Source organism: Salmo trutta, chromosome 32, assembly GCF_901001165.1.
Source record: "Salmo trutta chromosome 32, fSalTru1.1, whole genome shotgun sequence".
Taxonomy (NCBI): domain Eukaryota; kingdom Metazoa; phylum Chordata; class Actinopteri; order Salmoniformes; family Salmonidae; genus Salmo; species Salmo trutta.
Window position 1 is genome coordinate 40,320,763 of NC_042988.1, and position 20,017 is coordinate 40,340,779.

Sequence of the window (20,017 nt, forward strand, 5' to 3'; positions counted from 1 at the left end):
CAAGAGGGCGGACACTTACAAAACGCGGTCAAGCCGAAAACATTGTTCAGCCATCCGTTCTTCAGTTTCCTCCTGAATTTCTGTGCGTGAATACACAACACTTTACGGTATCGCGTGTTTTCTGGTAGGGAAACTTATGTTATACTTGAAAAGATCGGAGAAAAGTTTTCTGAAGTTAGAGCACATTTTGTCATTTACTGTAAGGATGTGTTCAGAAAAGTTACAATAGTTTATCATGCAAATATGGTAGGGCGCAGACAGCTGTATTAAAATATCTAGAATTCCAGAGTGATTGATTTCTTGAGGCCTGTAATTCGCGTCGGTCAGAGATGATCAATCCTTTGTTTCATTTTTTGATTGTCGTTCGTGATGGGACATGATGATGAAGCCTAACAGAGATTTGATGTAACAGAAACGTTTTGAGAGCGTTAATGGAGTAATAATATAAACCAGTGCCAGTACTGGGTATTAACTCCTCATGTTACAGTAAGATGTCGAGCCAACAATCAGGCCTGCAGCCAGATGGCTAAAATAACAAACACTAAATGATGATTATTCCCCAGTGACACCTTAATTGGGCCTAGTAAAACGTTTTTGTTTGTCTATTCTGCAGTCTAAGAGTGTTCAACCCAGCATGGAAGTTATGTGTAACGACCTAGCGATCGCCTACCCGTACCAAGCCAAAATAAGAACAAGTGCGAGTAATCTATTTTGTAATGACGTGTTATTCAGAAGTAAATGTGTCGCATTGAGTATGCTATATAGCCGCAAAATGATTTTAGATAGATGTGCTTGCTGAAAGCAAGAACGGCTTTAGAAATTCGACATACTTCTTATTAATGTGCTTGCGGAAAATCTGACACGTATTTGTCATGTGCATGCTGAAAGCACATAAGTTATCCAACTTTAGAATGTGCAGGTTCCTGCCTGTTTGATACTATTCATACTTTTTGCACTGCAACAATATTAGCGTAAAACCCAATGCATTTCAATGGCCATAGACTTTCTAGATTTTAGATGGGTCATTCCACGAATAGAGTGCCTTTTGCTTTCCTTTGATATTGTACATAGGAATAGTGCACCAATATTGAATTTCAAAAACCTGTTAAATAAAGTGCCTCTTTTAATAGAAACCACATGGAAAAATTAAATAAATCAGATTTATAATATGAATAAAGACTTACTAAAATGTCATGTACATGTCCCTTCTCATGTTTTTCTGACTTCTAGGAAGATTTTAAGCCAACATTTTTAACAAAGGTCTAAATGGATTCAGAACATAATACATTGGGTCTTATTTTCAGAGCTGACTGAGGCCATGTCAGCGGTGCGAATCAGCTCCTTGCTACTGAGGTCCAGGGCAGCTCACCTCAGACAGCTCAGTGTGTTCTCTGGAAGGGCTGTGTTACAACCTCTACAGGTGGTCTCCTCACTACAGAAGACATGGACACCTGGGAACCCAACCTGGCTCTGGTGCAGTAGGTAGGTTAACTCTCTTGACATTGTCATACATAAACAGACTAGCTGGATTATTTCTCTGTAATTTTGCAAGTTGTGTTTCCTTTCTAAAGCCCACCTCTGACCTTTGACATAGATTGTAGATTACATTTCGTCATTCAGACCTATAGAGCACACCACCAGTTGGGGTCAATCCCATTTCAATGTAGTCAATTACAGTTGCAGTGATCACTATGATCTGTCAACTGTAGAGTATGGACCTGATGGCCTGCATATGTCTTGACTAGTATTCAGAGGGTAATGTCTTTCAATGCCAGCTGAGCCATGCTCAAGTCACTGCATGCTATTGAAGCAATCCTTTTCAGAAACATGTTTTTAAAATATGTTTTTACTTGGATTGTCTAGCCCAGCTTCTGCTTTGTCTTGGCTGTAAGGAATGGGGTTCAGCGTGGTTATCTTGGCTGTAAGGAACAGAGCTCAGCGTGGTTGTCTTGGCTGTAAGGAACAGGGTTCAGCGTGGTTGTCTTGGCTGTAAGGAACAGGGTTCAGCGTGGTTGTCTTGGCTGTAAGGAACAGAGCTCAGCGTGGTTGTCTTGGCTGTAAGGAACAGGGTTCAGCGTGGTTGTCTTGGCTGTAAGGAACAGGGTTCAGTGTGGTTGTCTTGGCTGTAAGGAACAGGGTTCAGTGTGGTTGTCTTGGCTGTAAGGAACGGGGTTCAGCGTGGTTGTCTTGGCTGTAAGGAACAGTTCAGTGTGGTTGTCTTGGCTGTAAGGAACAGGGTTCAGCGTGGTTGTCTTGGCTGTAAGGAACGGGGTTCAGCGTGGTTGTCTTGGCTGTAAGGAACAGTTCAGTGTGGTTGTCTTGGCTGTAAGGAACAGGGTTCAGTGTGGTTGTCTTGGCTGTAAGGAACAGGGTTCAGTGTGGTTGTCTTGGCTGTAAGGAACGGGGTTCAGCGTGGTTGTCTTGGCTGTAAGGAACAGTTCAGTGTGGTTGTCTTGGCTGTAAGGAACAGGGTTCAGTGTGGTTGTCTTGGCTGTAAGGAACAGGGTTCAGTGTGGTTGTCTTGGCTGTAAGGAACGGGGTTCAGCGTGGTTGTCTTGGCTGTAAGGAACAGTTCAGTGTGGTTGTCTTGGCTGTAAGGAACAGGGTTCAGTGTGGTTGTCTTGGCTGTAAGGAACAGGGTTCAGCGTGGTTGTCTTGGCTGTAAGGAACAGGGTTCAGTGTGGTTGTCTTGGCTGTAAGGAACAGGGTTCAGTGTGGTTCTCTTGGCTGTAAGGAACGGGGTTCAGCGTGGTTGTCTTGGCTGTAAGGAACAGTTCAGTGTGGTTGTCTTGGCTGTAAGGAACAGGGTTCAGTGTGGTTGTCTTGGCTGTAAGGAACAGGGTTCAGTGTGGTTGTCTTGGCTGTAAGGAACAGGGTTCAGTGTGGTTGTCTTGGCTGTAAGGAACGGGGTTCAGCGTGGTTGTCTTGGCTGTAAGGAACAGTTCAGCGTGGTTGTCTTGGCTGTAAGGAACAGGGTTCTCACGTATCCATTAGTCCAGTTTCCCCTCTAAAAGACTTCACATGTCCTGTGACCTGATGGGACAATAGGGAGTGGGTGAGGTGGGCCGTATCTGTGCTGTTTTCCCAACGGCTCCTAAGAGGAGAGGGGAGAGAACAGTGGAGAGGGGAGAGAACAGTGGAGAGGGGAGAGAACAGTGGAGAGGGGTCCACTATGAAACCACAGTCAGGGAACACTACAGGAGGTTGGGTCTGAGATGTTTCAAAAGAGACTACCGTCGTGGATAAAGAACACCCTCACAGTCAACTCTACTGTCTGTAAACCAAACCTATCCCTCTGTTTCTACTCCCTCTCTGTGTACCAACCCATCGCTCTCTGTGTACCAACCCATCGCTCTCTATTCCAACCCATCGCCTCTCTGTTCCAACCCATCACTCTCTGTTCCAACCCATCGCTCTCTATTCCAACCTATTCCAACCCATCGCTCTCTATTCCAACCCATCACTCTCTGTTCCAACCCATCGCCTCTCTGTTCCAACCCATCGCCTCTCTGTTCCAACCCATCGCTCTCTGTTCCAACCCATCGCTCTCTGTTCCAACCCATCGCCTCTCTGTTCCAACCCATCGCTCTCTATTCCAACCCATCGCTCTCTATTCCAACCCATCGCTCTCTATTCCAACCCATCGCTCTCTGTTCCAACCCATCGCTCTCTGTTCCAACCCATCGCTCTCTGTTCCAACCCATCGCTCTCTGTTCCAACCCATCGCTCTCTGTTCCAACCCATCGCTCTCTGTTCCAACCCATCGCTCTCTGTTCCAACCCATCGCTCTCTGTTCCAACCCATCGCTCTCTGTTCCAACCCATCGCTCTCTGTTCCAACCCATCGCTCTCTGTTCCAACCCATCGCTCTCTGTTCCAACCCATCGCTCTCTGTGTACCAACCCATCGCTCTCTGTGTACCAACCCATCGCTCTCTGTTCCAACCCATCGCTCTCTGTTCCAACCCATCGCCTCTCTGTTCCAACCCATCGCCTCTCTGTTCCAACCCATGTCTCTCTGTTCCAACCCATGTCTCTCTGTTCCAACCCATGTCTCTCTATTCCAACCCATGTCTCTCTGTTCCAACCCATGTCTCTCTGTTCCAACCCATGTCTCTGTGTTCCAACCCATGTCTCTCTGTTCCAACCCATGTCTCTCTATTCCAACCCATGTCTCTCTGTTCCAACCCATGTCTCTCTGTTCCAACCCATGTCTCTGTGTACCAACCCATGTCTCTGTGTTCCAACCCATGTCTCTGTGTCCCAACCCATGTCTCTGTGTCCCAACCCATGTCTCTGTGTCCCAACCCATGTCTCTGTGTCCCAACCCATGTCTCTCTGTCCCAACCCATGTCTCTGTGTTCCAACCCATGTCTCTCTGTTCCAACCCATGTCTCTCTGTTCCAACCCATGTCTCTGTGTACCAACCCATGTCTCTGTGTTCCAACCCATGTCTCTGTGTTCCAACCCATGTCTCTGTGTTCCAACCCATGTCTCTGTGTTCCAACCCATGTCTCTGTGTACCAACCCATGTCTCTGTGTTCCAACCCATGTCTCTGTGTACCAACCCATGTCTCTGTGTTTACTCCCTCTTTATCTCTTTCTGTATCAAACTTTGGTCAACTACAGTACTTATGTCAAATACTTGAGCTGAATTCATTTGGTTGTGTCTACTGTAGTTTGCCTGGTACAATGGAACCAATTAAATAGTCCTCGATGTCCAAACTCCAAAGTGTTATGAAGTGCACCTAAAAACAGCTTCCAAGTATTTCCCACATGTATTTGACCCAGGTCTACTCTGTATACTGTTTACGTCTCTCCCTCAACAGATCCCTCCATGTGGACAGTCCCCCCATGGTCCCAGGGCAGAGCTTCAGCTACGTCCATGGGGCCTCCTCAGTGTCCCTGCTGGGCCAGACGGTGGGTCAGAGTCTTCAGGCTGCAGCCGACTGCTGGCCCCACAGAGAGGCCCTGGTCTTCCTGCAGGATGGAGTCCGTAAGACCTTCTCCCAGTTTCAGGAGGACGTAGGTCTTTCATCCACCCTCTCTTCTAATCTATTTCATCATATCTAGAGGCCATTACTCTTAGGCCATTAACTCTGTTCCCACTCAAAGCACATACAGCAGGCCTATCTGTCAGTGCATTTGATTGGTGGTTTACCAAATAGTAAATCCTGACATCGTGGAATTACGTAACAACTATTATGTGTCAGTATATTGTTGGGAAACTATTGATTACCACTAGTTAAGCATCTAACTCAGTATATTGTTGGCACCCCAATGGTGGAACAAGCTCCCTCACGACACCAGGACAGCGGAGTCAATCACCACCTTCCGGAGACACCTGAAACCCCACCTCTTTAAGGAATACCTGGGATAGGATAAAGTAATCCTTCTAACCCCCCCCCCCCCCCCCAAAAAAAAAAAAAAGATATAGATGTACTATTGTAAAGTGGTTGTTCCACTGGATATCATAAGGTGAATGCACCAATTTGTAAGTCGCTCTGGATAAGAGCGTCTGCTAAATGACTTAAATGTAATGTAAATGTTGGGAAACTATTGATTACCACTAGTTAAGCATCTAACTCAGTATATTGTTGGGAAACTATTGATTACCACTAGTTAAGCATCTAACTCAGTATATTGTTGGGAAACTATTGATTACCACTAGTTAAGCATCTAACTCAGTATATTGTTGGGAAACTATTGATTACCACTAGTTAAACAGCTAAGCAGACAGAGAGTAACAGGGAGGAAATAGGGAAAATCTGTCCCTGGGGCAACTAGGTCATCCATGGTGAAACACCCTGAGTCCTGCTAACTAGGTCATCCATGGTGAAACACCCTGAGGCCTGCTAACTAGGTCATCCATGGTGGAACACCCTGAGGCCTGCTAACTAGGTCATCCATGGTGAAACACCCTGAGTCCTGCTAACTAGGTCATCCATGGTGAAACACCCTGAGGCCTGCTAACTAGGTCATCCATGGTGAAACACCCTGAGGCCTGCTAACTAGGTCATCCATGGTGAAACACCCTGAGTCCTGCTAACTAGGTCATCCATGGTGAAACACCCTGAGGCCTGCTAACTAGGTCATCCATGGTGAAACACCCTGAGGCCTGCTAACTAGGTCATCCATGGTGAAACACCCTGAGTCCTGCTAACTAGGTCATCCATGGTGAAACACCCTGAGGCCTGCTAACTAGGTCATCCATGGTGAAACACCCTGAGGCCTGCTAACTAGGTCATCCATGGTGAAACACCCTGAGGCCTGCTAACTAGGTCATCCATGGTGAAACACCCTGAGGCCTGCTAACTAGGTCATCCATGGTGAAACACCCTGAGGCCTGCTAACTAGGTCATCCATGGTGAAACACCCTGAGGCCTGCTAACTAGGTCATCCATGGTGGAACACCCTGAGTCCTGCTAACTAGGTCATCCATGGTGAAACACCCTGAGTCCTGCTAACTAGGTCATCCATGGTGGAACACCCTGAGTCCTGCTAACTAGGTCATCCATGGTGAAACACCCTGAGTCCTGCTAACTAGGTCATCCATGGTGAAACACCCTGAGGCCTGCTAACTAGGTCATCCATGGTGGAACACCCTGAGGCCTGCTAACTAGGTCATCCATGGTGGAACACCCTGAGGCCTGCTAACTAGGTCATCCATGGTGGAACACCCTGAGTCCTGCTAACTAGGTCATCCATGGTGAAACACCCTGAGGCCTGCTAACTAGGTCATCCATGGTGGAACACCCTGAGTCCTGCTAACTAGGTCATCCATGGTGGAACACCCTGAGGCCTGCTAACTAGGTCATCCATGGTGGAACACCCTGAGGCCTGCTAACTAGGTCATCCATGGTGGAACACCCTGAGGCCTGCTAACTAGGTCATCCATGGTGGAACACCCTGAGTCCTGCTAACTAGGTCATCCATGGTGAAACACCCTGAGGCCTGCTAACTAGGTCATCCATGGTGGAACACCCTGAGTCCTGCTAACTAGGTCATCCATGGTGGAACACCCTGAGGCCTGCTAACTAGGTCATCCATGGTGGAACACCCTGAGGCCTGCTAACTTGGTCATCCATGGTGAAACACCCTGAGTCCTGCTAACTAGGTCATCCATGGTGAAACACCCTGAGTCCTGCTAACTAGGTCATCCATGGTGGAACACCCTGAGGCCTGCTAACTAGGTCATCCATGGTGGAACACCCTGAGTCCTGCTAACTTGGTCATCCATGGTGAAACACCCTGAGTCCTGCTACCTAGGTCATCCATGGTGGAACACCCTGAGGCCTGCTAACTAGGTCATCCATGGTGCAACACCCTGAGTCCTGCTAACTAGGTCATCCATGGTGGAACACCCTGAGTCCTGCTAACTAGGTCATCCATGGTGAAACACCCTGAGGCCTGCTAACTAGGTCATCCATGGTGGAACACCCTGAGGCCTGCTAACTAGGTCATCCATGGTGCAACACCCTGAGTCCTGCTAACTAGGTCATCCATGGTGGAACACCCTGAGTCCTGCTAACTAGGTCATCCATGGTGAAACACCCTGAGGCCTGCTAACTAGGTCATCCATGGTGAAACACCCTGAGGCCTGCTAACTAGGTCATCCATGGTGGAACACCCTGAGTCCTGCTAACTAGGTCATCCATGGTGAAACACACTGAGGCCTGCTAACTAGGTCATCCATGGTGGAACACCCTGAGTCCTGCTAACTAGGTCATCCATGGTGGAACACCCTGAGGCCTGCTAACTAGGTCATCCATGGTGGAACACCCTGAGGCCTGCTAACTAGGTCATCCATGGTGGAACACCCTGAGTCCTGCTAACTAGGTCATCCATGGTGGAACACCCTGAGGCCTGCTAACTAGGTCATCCATGGTGGAACACCCTGAGGCCTGCTAACTAGGTCATCCATGGTGGAACACCCTGAGGCCTGCTAACTAGGTCATCCATGGTGAAACGCCCTGAGGCCTGCTAACTAGGTCATCCATGGGGAAACACCCTGAGTAATGCTAACTAGGTCATCCATGGTGAAACACCCTGAGTCCTGCTAACTAGGTCATCCATGGTGAAACACCCTGAGTCCTGCTAACTAGGTCATCCATGGTGAAACACCCTGAGGTCTGCTAACTAGGTCACCCATGGTGAAACACCCTGAGTCGTGCTAACTAGGTCATCCATGGTGGAACACCCTGAGGCCTGCTAACTAGGTCATCCATGGTGGAACACCCTGAGTCGTGCTAACTAGGTCATCCATGGTGGAACACCCTGAGGCCTGCTAACTAGGTCATCCATGGTGAAACACCCTGAGTCCTGCTAACTAGGTCATCCATGGTGAAACACCCTGAGTAATGCTAACTAGGTCATCCATGGTGGAACAACAGAAACATAAACAGCTTTGTAATAATATATTACATTACATTTATACACATACTCATAAACACAAACTGCAGAACGCCTTTACATATAGGATATCATCCTGTATATTACTACCTGGGTCATGGTCTCCCTCCTACCCAGGTTGACCAGGCTGCTGCAGGTCTCCTGGCCCTGGGTCTGAAGAGAGGGGACAGACTAGGAGTCTGGGGGCCCAACACATACCACTGGATCCTGTTTCAGTTCGCCACAGCCAAGGCTGGCATCATACTGGTGAAGATGAGCTATTATATTAGATTCTAAAATGAATATGTATTATCTGTTAGGATGTATTGTTCCTAATATTAAAGTATTGTTGTAATCTCTACAGGTGTCAATAAACCCAGCCTATCAGCTGAAGGAGCTGGAGTACACCCTGAGGAAGGTTTGTTCTTATCCAGTACCATGTTGTTTTACACTTCCTGGTTTGACTGAATGAAAAGCTGAACTGATCCTGACCCTGGTGCTGTCTGTGTCCTTCCCAGTTTAAGACCCAGAGGTTCTGTTCTCTCTGTCTCTGTAGGTGCAGTGTAAAGCTGTGGTGTGTCCCACCCAGTTTACGATCCAGATGTTCTGTTCTGTCTGTCTCTGTAGGTGCAGTGTAAAGCTGTGATGTGTCCCACCCAGTTTAAGACCCAGAGGTTCTGTGACATGCTGAGACAGATCTGCCCAGAGATGGAAACAGCAGAGTCAGGGGTCTTTACGAGCTCCAGGTATGTTAATTCTGTACTATTGGACCGTGAAGTAAACCAATAACTAGCAGGATAAACCAGTAATATACTAACATATAGCATAGGTCTACAGTTACTTACTGCAGATAGTTACTAGTTATTACTACAGGTAGTTACTGCAGATAGTCATTACTGCAGATAGTCATTACTGCAGATTGTTCCTGCTGCAGATAGGTATTACTGCAGATACAGTTGAAGTCGGAAGTTTACATACACTTAGGTTGGAGTCATTAAAACTATTTTTTCAACCACTCCACAAATTTCTTGTTAACAAACTATAGCTTTGGCAAGTCGGTTAGGACATCTACTTTGTGCATGACACAAGTAATTTTTCCAACAATTGTTTACAGACAGATTATTTCACTTATAATTCACTGTATCACAATTCCAGTGGGTCAGAAGTTTACATACACTAAGTTGACTGTGCCTTGAAACAGCTTGGAAAATTCCAGAAAATGATGTCATGGCTTTAGAAGCTTTTGATAGGCTAATTGACATCATTTGAGTCAATTGGAGGTGTACCTGTGGATGTATTTCAAGGCCTACCTTCTAACTCAGTGCTTCTTTGCTTGACATCATGAGAAAATCAAAAGAAATCAGCCAAGACCTCAGAAAAAGATAGTAGACCACATGTCTGGTTCATCCTTGGGAGCAATTTCCAAACACCTGAAGGTACCACGTTCATCTGTACAAACAATAGTACGCAAGTATAAACACCATGGGACCACGCAGCCGTCATACCGCTCAGGAAGGAGACGCGTTCTGTCTCCTAGAGATGAACGTACTTTGGTGTAAAAAGTGCAAATCAATCCCAGAAAAACTGCAAAGGACCTTGTGAAGATGTTGGAGGAAACGGGTACAAAACTATCTATATCCACAGTAAAACGAGTCCTATATCGACATAACCTGAAAGGCCGCTCAGCAAGGAAAAAGCCACTGCTCCAAAACCGCCATAAAAAAGCCAGACTACGGTTTGCAACTGCACATGGGGACAAAGATTTTTGGGAGAAATGTCCTCTGGTCTGATGAAACAAAAATAGAACTGTTTGGCCATAATGACCATTGTTATGTTTGGAGGAAAAGGAGGAGACTTGCAAGCCGAAGAACACCATCCCAACCTTGAAGCACAGGGGTGGCAGCATCATGTTGTGGGTGTGCTTTGCTGCAGGAGGTACTGGTGCACTTCACAAAATAGACGGCATCATGAGGTAGGAAAATTATATGGATATATTGAAGCAACATCTCAAGACATCAGTCAGGAAGTTAAAGCTTGGTCACAAATGAGTCTTCCAAATGGACAATGACCCCAAGCATACTTCCAAAGTTGTAGCAAAATGGCTTAAGGACAACAAAGTCAAGGTATTGGAGTGGTCATCACAAAGCCCTGACCTCAAACCTATAGAAAATGTGTGGGCAGACCTGAAAAAGCATGTGTGAGCAAGGAGGCCTACAAACCTGACTCAGTTACATCAGCTCTGTCAGGAGGAATGGGCCAAAATTCACCCAACTTATTGTGGGAAGCTTGCAGAAGGCTACCCGAAACGTTTGACCGAAGTTAAATAATTTAAAGGCAATGCTTCCAAATACTAATTGAATGTATGTAAACTTCTGACCCACTGGGAATGTGATGAAGAAATAAAAGCTGAAATAAATCATTCTCTCTACTATTATTCTGACATTTCACATTCTTAAACTAAAGTTGTGATCCTAACTGACCTAAGACAGGGAAGTTTTACTAGGATTAAATGTCAGGAATTGTGAAAAACCTGAGTTTAAATGTATTTGGCTAAGGTGTATGTAAATTTCCGACTTCAACTGTAGGTATTACTGCAGATAGGTATTACTGCAGATAGTTACTGTATAAGGGCAGCAGGTAGCCTAGCGGTTACAGTGTTGGGTTAGTAACTGAAAGGTCACATGTTTGAATACCTGAGCCGACAAGGTGAAAAATCTGATGATGTGCCCTTGAGCAAGACACTAACCCCTAATCTGCTCCAGGGGGCCCGTACTACTATGGCTGACCCTGTAAAACAACATATTCCACTGCCACTATGTGACAATAGTGTATAGCAGTGACAATAACACTGCTATACACTCATGGCCCTAGCCTCCCTCCACAACCCTGGCATTACCCGGCTGATGTCAAACACAGTAAAAGGGATACACTGGAACAATAATGGATTGGCTCTAAATAAGAAATATTACCACTGGTGGATGTCTATTTAACTGTAGATGGAACCAACCTCATTTTCTGTGTATGATGCAGACAGACAGGGATAGTGGGGGACCTAATGAAGGCTGTTACTGTAATGTACCTGTCATTATGTTACTGTAATGTAACGGTCATTGTGTTACTGTAAGGTTACTGTAATGTTACTGTCATTGTGTTACTGTAATGTTACTGTATTAACTGACATTGTGTTACTGTAATATTACTGACAGTGTAACTGTAGTGTAACTGTCATTGTGTTACTGTAATGTTACTGTAATGTAACGGTCATTGTGTTACTGTAATGTTAACCTACTGTGTTCCTCCTGCCAGACTACCAGACCTGTGTATGGTGATTGTGACAGACAGCAGACAGACAGGGACTGTACATGTAGAGGATGTGATGCAGGCTGGAAGCAGAAAACACCACCAGGAGCTGCAGGACCTGCAGACCAAACTGTCCTTCGACGACCCAATCAACATACAGTTCACATCCGTAGGTATCCTGTTGAAAACAAGAAGAATACTTTACAGCTGATTTCCTAGACTAGGCTTAATCTGTGTCTGGGAAATCAGGCCTTACACATCCCCACACACACCCCCCCCACACCCGAGGTAATGGAAGAACAGGATCAGCTGCAGTGCAGCGCCCCCTGGAGCAGTAATACTCTACTGCACAGCTCACACATCTTATCAATACATTATTATCAACACAGTATGTCATTACCCTCACCTACACACAATTTAGTCTGTCTGATGTCTACTGGTCTGTAGGGAACAACAGTATTAGTCTGTCTGATGTCTACTGGTCTGTAGGGAACAACAGTATTAGTCTGTCTGTCTGATGTCTACTGGTCTGTAGGGAACAACAGTATTAGTCTGTCTGTCTGATGTCTACTGGTCTGTAGGGAACAACAGTATTAGTCTGTCTGTCTGATGTCTACTGGTCTGTAGGGAACAACAGTATTAGTCTGTCTGATGTCTACTGGTCTGTAGGGAACAACAGTATTAGTCTGTCTGTCTGATGTCTACTGGTCTGTAGGGAACAACAGTATTAGTCTGTCTGTCTGATGTCTACTGGTCTGTAGGGAACAACAGTATTAGTCTGTCTGATGTCTACTGGTCTGTAGGGAACAACATTATTAGTCTGTCTGATGTCTACTGGTCTGTAGGGAACAACAGTATTAGTCTGTCTGATGTCTACTGGTCTGTAGGGAACAACAGTATTAGTCTGTCTGTCTGATGTCTACTGGTCTGTAGGGAACAACAGTATTAGTCTGTCTGTCTGATGTCTACTGGTTTGTAGGGAACAACAGTATTAGTCTGTCTGATGTCTACTGGTCTGTAGGGAACAACAGTATTAGTCTGTCTAATGTCTACTGGTCTGTAGGAACAACAGTATTAGTCTGTCTGTCTGATGTCTACTGGTCTGTAGGGAACAACAGTATTAGTCTGTCTGTCTGATGTCTACTGGTCTGTAGGGAACAACAGTATTAGTCTGTCTGTCTGATGTCTACTGGTCTGTAGGGAACAACAGTATTCGTCTGTCTGTCTGATGTCTACTGGTCTGTAGGGAACAACAGTATTAGTCTGTCTGATGTCTACTGGTCTGTAGGGAACAACAGTATTAGTCTGTCTGATGTCTACTGGTCTGTAGGGAACAACAGTATTAGTCTGTCTGTCTGATGTCTACTGGTCTGTAGGGAACAACAGTATTAGTCTGTCTGTCTGATGTCTACTGGTCTGTAGGGAACAACAGTATTAGTCTGTCTGATGTCTACTGGTCTGTAGGGAACAACAGTATTAGTCTGTCTGATGTCTACTGGTCTGTAGGGAACAACAGTATTAGTCTGTCTGATGTCTACTGGTCTGTAGGGAACAACAGTATTAGTCTGTCTGTCTGATGTCTACTGGTCTGTAGGGAACAGCAGTATTAGTCTGTCTGTCTGATGTCTACTGGTCTGTAGGGAACAACAGTATTAGTCTGTCTAATGTCTACTGGTTTGTAGGGAACAACAGTATTAGTCTGTCTGATGTCTACTGGTCTGTAGGGAACAACAGTATTAGTCTGTCTGTCTGATGTCTACTGGTTTGTAGGGAACAACAGTATTAGTCTGTCTGATGTCTACTGGTCGGTAGGGAACAACAGTATTAGTCTGTCTGATGTCTACTGGTCTGTAGGGAACAACAGTATTAGTCTGTCTGATGTCTACTGGTCTGTAGGGAACAACAGTATTAGTCTGTCTGATGTCTACTGGTCTGTAGGGAACAACAGTATTAGTCTGTCTGTCTGATGTCTACTGGTCTGTAGGGAACAACAGTATTAGTCTGTCTGATGTCTACTGGTCTGTAGGGAACAACAGTATTAGTCTGTCTGATGTCTACTGGTCTGTAGGGAACAACAGTATTAGTCTGTCTGATGTCTACTGGTCTATAGGGAACAACAGTATTAGTCTGTCTGATGTCTACTGGTCTGTAGGGAACAACAGTATTAGTCTGTCTGATGTCTACTGGTCTGTAGGGAACAACAGTATTAGTCTGTCTGATGTCTACTGGTCTGTAGGGAACAACAGTATTAGTCTGTCTGATGTCTACTGGTCTGTAGGGAACAACAGTATTAGTCTGTCTGATGTCTACTGGTCTGTAGGGAACAACAGTATTAGTCTGTCTGTCTGATGTCTACTGGTCTGTAGGGAACAACAGTGTTAGTCTGTCTGATGTCTACTGGTCTGTAGGGAACAACAGTATTAGTCTGTCTGATGTCTACTGGTCTGTAGGGAACAACAGTATTAGTCTGTCTGATGTCTACTGGTCTGTAGGGAACAACAGTATTAGTCTGTCTGTCTGATGCCTACTGGTCTGTAGGGAACAACAGTATTAGTCTGTCTGATGTCTACTGGTCTGTAGGGAACAACAGTATTAGTCTGTCTGATGTCTACTGGTCTGTAGGGAACAACAGTATTAGTCTGTCTGATGTCTACTGGTCTGTAGGGAACAACAGTATTAGTCTGTCTGATGTCTACTGGTCTGTAGGGAACAACAGTATTAGTCTGTCTGATGTCTACTGGTCTGTAGGGAACAACAGTATTAGTCTGTCTGTCTGATGTCTACTGGTCTGTAGGGAACAACAGTATTAGTCTGTCTGTCTGATGCCTACTGGTCTGTAGGGAACAACAGTATTAGTCTGTCTGATGTCTACTGGTCTGTAGGGAACAACAGTATTAGTCTGTCTGATGTCTACTGGTCTGTAGGGAACAACAGTATTAGTCTGTCTGTCTGATGTCTACTGGTCTGTAGGGAACAACAGTATTAGTCTGTCTGTCTGATGTCTACTGGTCTGTAGGGAACAACAGTATTAGTCTGTCTGATGTCTACTGGTCTGTAGGGAACAACAGTATTAGTCTGTCTGATGTCTACTGGTCTCTAGGGAATAACAGTATTAGTCTGTCTGATGTCTACTGGTCTGTAGGGAACAACAGTATTAGTCTGTCTGATGTCTACTGGTCTGTAGGGAACAACAGTATTAGTCTGTCTGATGTCTACTGGTCTGTAGGGAACAACAGTATTAGTCTGTCTGATGTCTACTGGTCTGTAGGGAACAACAGTATCAGTCTGTCTGATGTCTACTGGTCTGTAGGGAACAACAGTATTAGTCTGTCTGTCTGATGTCTACTGGTCTGTAGGGAACAACAGTATTAGTCTGTCTGTCTGATGTCTACTGGTCTGTAGGGAACAGCAGTATTAGACTGTGATGTCTACTGGTCTGTAGGGAACAACAGTATTAGTCTGTCTGATGTCTACTGGTCTGTAGGGAACAACAGTATTAGTCTGTCTGATGTCTACTGGTCTGTAGGGAACAACAGTATTAGTCTGTCTGATGTCTACTGGTCTGTAGGGAACAACAGTATTAGTCTGTCTGTCTGATGTCTACTGGTCTGTAGGGAACAACAGTATTAGTCTGTCTGATGTCTACTGGTCTGTAGGGAACAACAGTATTAGTCTGTCTGTCTGATGTCTACTGGTCTGTAGGGAACAACAGTATTAGTCTGTCTGATGTCTACTGGTCTGTAGGGAACAACAGTATTAGTCTGTGTGATGTCTACTGGTCTGTAGGGAAAAACAGTATTAGTCTGTCTGATGTCTACTGGTCTGTAGGGAACAACAGTATTAGTCTGTCTGATGTCTACTGGTCTGTAGGGAACAACAGTATTAGTCTGTCTGATGTCTACTGGTCTGTAGGGAACAACAGTATTAGTCTGTCTGATGTCTACTGGTCTATAGGGAACAACAGTATTAGTCTGTCTGATGTCTACTGGTCTGTAGGGAACAACAGTATTAGTCTGTCTGTCTGATGTCTACTGGTCTATAGGGAACAACAGTATTAGTCTGTCTGTCTGATGTCTACTGGTTTGTAGGGAACAACAGTATTAGTCTGTCTGATGTCTACTGGTCTGTAGAGAACAACAGTATTAGTCTGTCTGATGTCTACTGGTCTGTAGGGAACAACAGTATTAGTCTGTCTGATGTCTACTGGTCTTTAGGGAACAACAGTATTAGTCTGTCTGTCTGATGTCTACTGTTCTCTAGGGAACAACAGGAAGTCCTAAAGGTGCCACCCTCTCCCACCACAACATTGTCAACAACGCCTATTTTGTGGGTCTACGTCTGGGATTCGACTGGAGGGTCAGTGGAGACATGTAGACTATTATTATCTCTCTCTCTCTCTCTCTCTCGCTGTGGCTCTCTCTGTCTTCCTCTCTCGCTGTGGCTCTCTCTGTCTTCCTCTCTCTCGCTGTGGCTCTCTGTCTCTCGCTGTGGCTCTCTGTCTCTCTCTCTCTCGCTGTGGTTCTCTCTGTTTCTCTCTCTCGCTGTGGCGCTCTCTGTCTCTCTCTCTCGCTGTGGCTCTCTCTGTCTTCCTCTCTCTCGCTGTGGCTCTCTCTGTCTCTCTCTCTCTCGCTGTGGCTCTCTGTCTCTCGCTGTGGCTCTCTGTCTCTCTCTCTCTCGCTGTGGTTCTCTCTGTTTCTCTCTCTCGCTGTGGCGCTCTCTGTCTCTCTCTCTCTCGCTGTGGCTCTCTCTGTCTTCCTCTCTCTCGCTGTGGCTCTCTCTGTCTCTCTCTCTCTCGCTGTGGCTCTCTGTCTCTCCCTGTGGCTCTCTGTCTCTCTCTCTCTCGCTGTGGTTCTCTCTGTTTCTCTCTCTCGCTGTGGCGCTCTCTGTCTCTCTCTCTCGCTGTGGTTCTCTCTGTCTCTCTCTCTCGCTGTGGCGCTCTCTCTCTCTCTCTCTCTCTCGCTGTGGCGCTCGCTGTCTCTCTCTCTCTCTCGCTGTGGCTCTCTCTGTCTGTGTCTCAATTCAATTCAATTCAAGGGGCTTTATTGGCATGGGAAACATATGTTAACATTGCCAAAGCAAGTGACGTAGATAATATACAAAAGTGAAATAAACAATAAAAATGAACAGCAAACATTACACTCACAGAAGTTCCGAAAGAATAAAGACATTACAAATGTCATATTATGTTTTTATACAGTGTTTTAACGATGTACAAATGGTTAAAGTACAAAAGGGAAAATAAATAAACATAAATATGAGTTGTATTTACAATGGTGTTTGTTCTTCACTGGCTGCCCTTTTCTTGTGGCAACAGGTCACAAATCTTGCTGCTGTGATGGCACACTGTGGTATTTCATCAACATCGGGTTTGTTTTCAAATTCTTTGTGGATCTGTGTATGTAATCTGAGGGGAATATGTGTCTCTAATATGGTCATACATGTGGCAGGAGGTTAGGAAGTGCAGCTCAGTTTCTACCTAATTTTTTGTGCAGTGTGCACATAGCCTGTCTTCTCTTGAGAGCCAGGTCTGCCTACGGCGACCTTTCTCAATAGAAAGGCTATGCTCACTGAGTCTGTACAAAGCTTTCCTTAAGTTGAAATACCTTAAGTCAGGTATTCTGCCACGGTGTACTTTCTGTTTTGTGCCAAATAGCATTCAAGTTTGCTCAGTTTTTTTGTTAATTCTTTCCAATGTGTCAAGTAATTATCTTTTTGTTTTTTCATGATTTGGTTGCCTCTCTCTCTCTCTCTCTCTCTCTCTCTCTGCCTCTGTGTGTCTCTTTCTACTTTTCTCTCTCTCTTTCTCATGTAACCTCTGATCTTTTTGTTTCCCCCTCAGCCTATAAGAGCGTGTGTTCCTGTACCCCTGTACCACTGCATAGGCTCAGTGATAGGAGGGATGTGTATGGCACTGCATGGCATCACCCTGGTCTTCCCCTCTGCTGGTTACGACAGCCGTGCCAACCTGGAGGCTATTCAGAATGAAAGGTAGGTCTTAAACCCTGAGACCAACCTGGAGGCTATTCAGAATGAAAGGTAGGTCTTAAACCCTGAGACCAACCTGGAGGCTATTCAGAATGAAAGGTAGGTCTTAAACCCTGAGACCAACCTGGAGGCTATTCAGAATGAAAGGTAGGTCTTAAACCCTGAGACCAACCTGGAGGCTATTCAGAATGAAAGGTATGGGGGGGGGGGTAGTAAAAAGGTTTAGGAACCTCTTCCTTAAGTGACTTACATCCTGGAGACTTACAATAGAGATATTTCATGTCAGTCTGTTGTAAAAAGAATAATAGAAATAGCTGCCACTGAGCACATTGAGAATGAACCTCTATAGTACACTAAATACCTCTTCATATGTTCTCTGTTTCAGGTGTAATTTCCTCTACGGCACTCCTACCATGTACATTGACATGCTTGGACAGCCTGACCTTCACAAGTATGACCTGTCATCAGTTGAATCTGGTGAGAGATTTGAAGTTTAGGTTTGTGTAGAATGTTGTTTGTTGTCTGGCTGGAAATAACTACAAATAAACTTAATTGTTGTGGTAAAGTTTAAGCTTAAAGGGGCAATCTGCTACATCCATTTTTTGGACTTATATATTAAATTCATGTACCCATTGATTCTTGAAGAATATAACATACAAATGCCAGCTTAGTTCAGCTGTCGTACTCCACCATCACCAAAAATACAAGTCTGTTTTACTCCAATGTTTGTAAACAATGTAAACGTTAGTCTGGAGCCCTGTTTTAACCATCATTTGAGGCTCTTGACTATCATTTTCAGTCGGTGTCTCTGGTGCCGCTATCATTTTCAGTCGGTGTCTCTGGTGCCGCTATCATTTTCAGTTGGTGTCGCTGGTGCCGTTATCATTTTCAGTCGGTGTCTCTGGTGCCACTATCATTTTCAGTTGTTGTCTCTGGTGCCGTTATCATTTTCAGTTGTTGTCTCTGGTGCCGCTAACATTTTCAGTCGGTGTCTCTGGTGCCGCTATCATTTTCAGTTGGTGTCTCTGGTGCCGCTATCATTTTCAGGTAGTGTCTCTGGCGCCGCTATCATTTTCAGGTAGTGTCTCTGGTGCCGCTATCATTTTCAGGTAGTGTCTCTGGCGCCGCTATCATTTTCAGGTAGTGTCTCTGGTGCCGCTATCATTTTCAGTTGGTGTCGCTGGTGCCGCTAACATTTTCAGTTGGTGGCACCGGTTCATGATTTAGTTGCACCAATATCTTGTCACTCAATAGAAACATTTTATAATCGTCTTATAAAGTCATTCACTGTGGTTTACGGAGATGGTATGATTAAAGAATAACATTTTATCATCCAACATGTCCAAGCAGTAATGCATGATTCAGGTAAATTTGATCTGCAACCTAAACCATTTGCTAAGTACTGTTGCAACCTTGGACAACATTTTCCAGAGAAGCCCAATTCCCAATTCAACCACTGGCAAAATCCTCTGATAATGGTTTCTAAATAATACACAATTAAATTAAACACAGATGACCCTTGCTAATTAGCTCTCTGATATGTGGTGATGGACTGTCATTATAAATGCTTCACAGGAACCTGGTCAAATGAGGTTTGTAGTGTGGCTAGACATTGAATGGCTCTGAATTCACTGTCAGCATGCAGTCAAAGCTACTAACCACTTTTGGAGCCAACTAGTGTTCTCAAATCGTATCCTGATGTTGACAGCAGATATGAGTTGTATTCATAATATGGCTAGCTTAGCTAGCTTACATACATTTAGAGAAAACAAGTTGTATTAAGTGGCTAGCTAACTAGCTAGCATTAGCAATGTTTGGTGGTCAATGAGTCTGAGAGCTAGCTAACCAGCTGAGCTAGCAAACAATGTAACAAAATAATTATTATGAAAAACCCTCCAAAAGGCTCTGCATTTCAGGAATCACAGTAGCAAGCATTGGAACGCTGCGGTTGGTTGCCCAAAATTCTGGGGCGAGGCATAGCGAGGCGTCAATTAGCTTATTGTTGCTATATTTTTATTTTATTGTCAAACTAGGACTCTGGAAATGTCAGATTTGTTTTGCTCAGTAGAGGTCCATTGGCCTAGATGTTTGTGTGCACTAGCTAATAGGCTAATTCATTTGTGACTAATTCACCACTAAATGAAAACTCAAAACACATTAGCTAGATCGCTAACTGTGAATATTGCTGATGGTTAGCCGTGTAATTGATTAATCGCAGTAAATGTAATGCCCTAAACACATTCCAGTGGAAGTCTCCTAGGACTCAGCGCCAACGTGTACCTCACACGCTCTGCATCTCAAAGACATAACAGAAATGTCGTTTTTTAAAACAGTGCCTATCGC

At 45.0% G+C, this 20,017-nt stretch overlaps 1 protein-coding gene across 3 annotated transcripts in view; it reads left to right on the forward strand.

Moving 5' to 3' along the window:
• LOC115171898 (acyl-CoA synthetase family member 2, mitochondrial-like) overlaps positions 1-20,017 on the forward strand; it is a 23,328-nt gene continuing 3,311 nt past the window's right edge. Inside the window, exons 1-10 of one of the 3 annotated variants that reach the window (XM_029729100.1) lie at positions 1-82; positions 1,305-1,482; positions 4,828-5,023; positions 8,528-8,656; positions 8,754-8,807; positions 9,017-9,135; positions 11,696-11,858; positions 15,950-16,045; positions 17,529-17,677; positions 18,060-18,151. In XM_029729100.1, coding sequence (XP_029584960.1) covers positions 1,319-1,482; positions 4,828-5,023; positions 8,528-8,656; positions 8,754-8,807; positions 9,017-9,135; positions 11,696-11,858; positions 15,950-16,045; positions 17,529-17,677; positions 18,060-18,151 — 1,162 coding nt within the window. In that variant the 5' untranslated portion in view covers positions 1-82; positions 1,305-1,318. Of the gene's footprint in view, positions 125-181; positions 200-1,304; positions 1,483-4,827; positions 5,024-8,527; positions 8,657-8,753; positions 8,808-9,016; positions 9,136-11,695; positions 11,859-15,949; positions 16,046-17,528; positions 17,678-18,059; positions 18,152-20,017 lie in introns of those variants that run through there. The other 2 variants (XM_029729099.1, XM_029729101.1) reach the window with 2 other exon arrangements.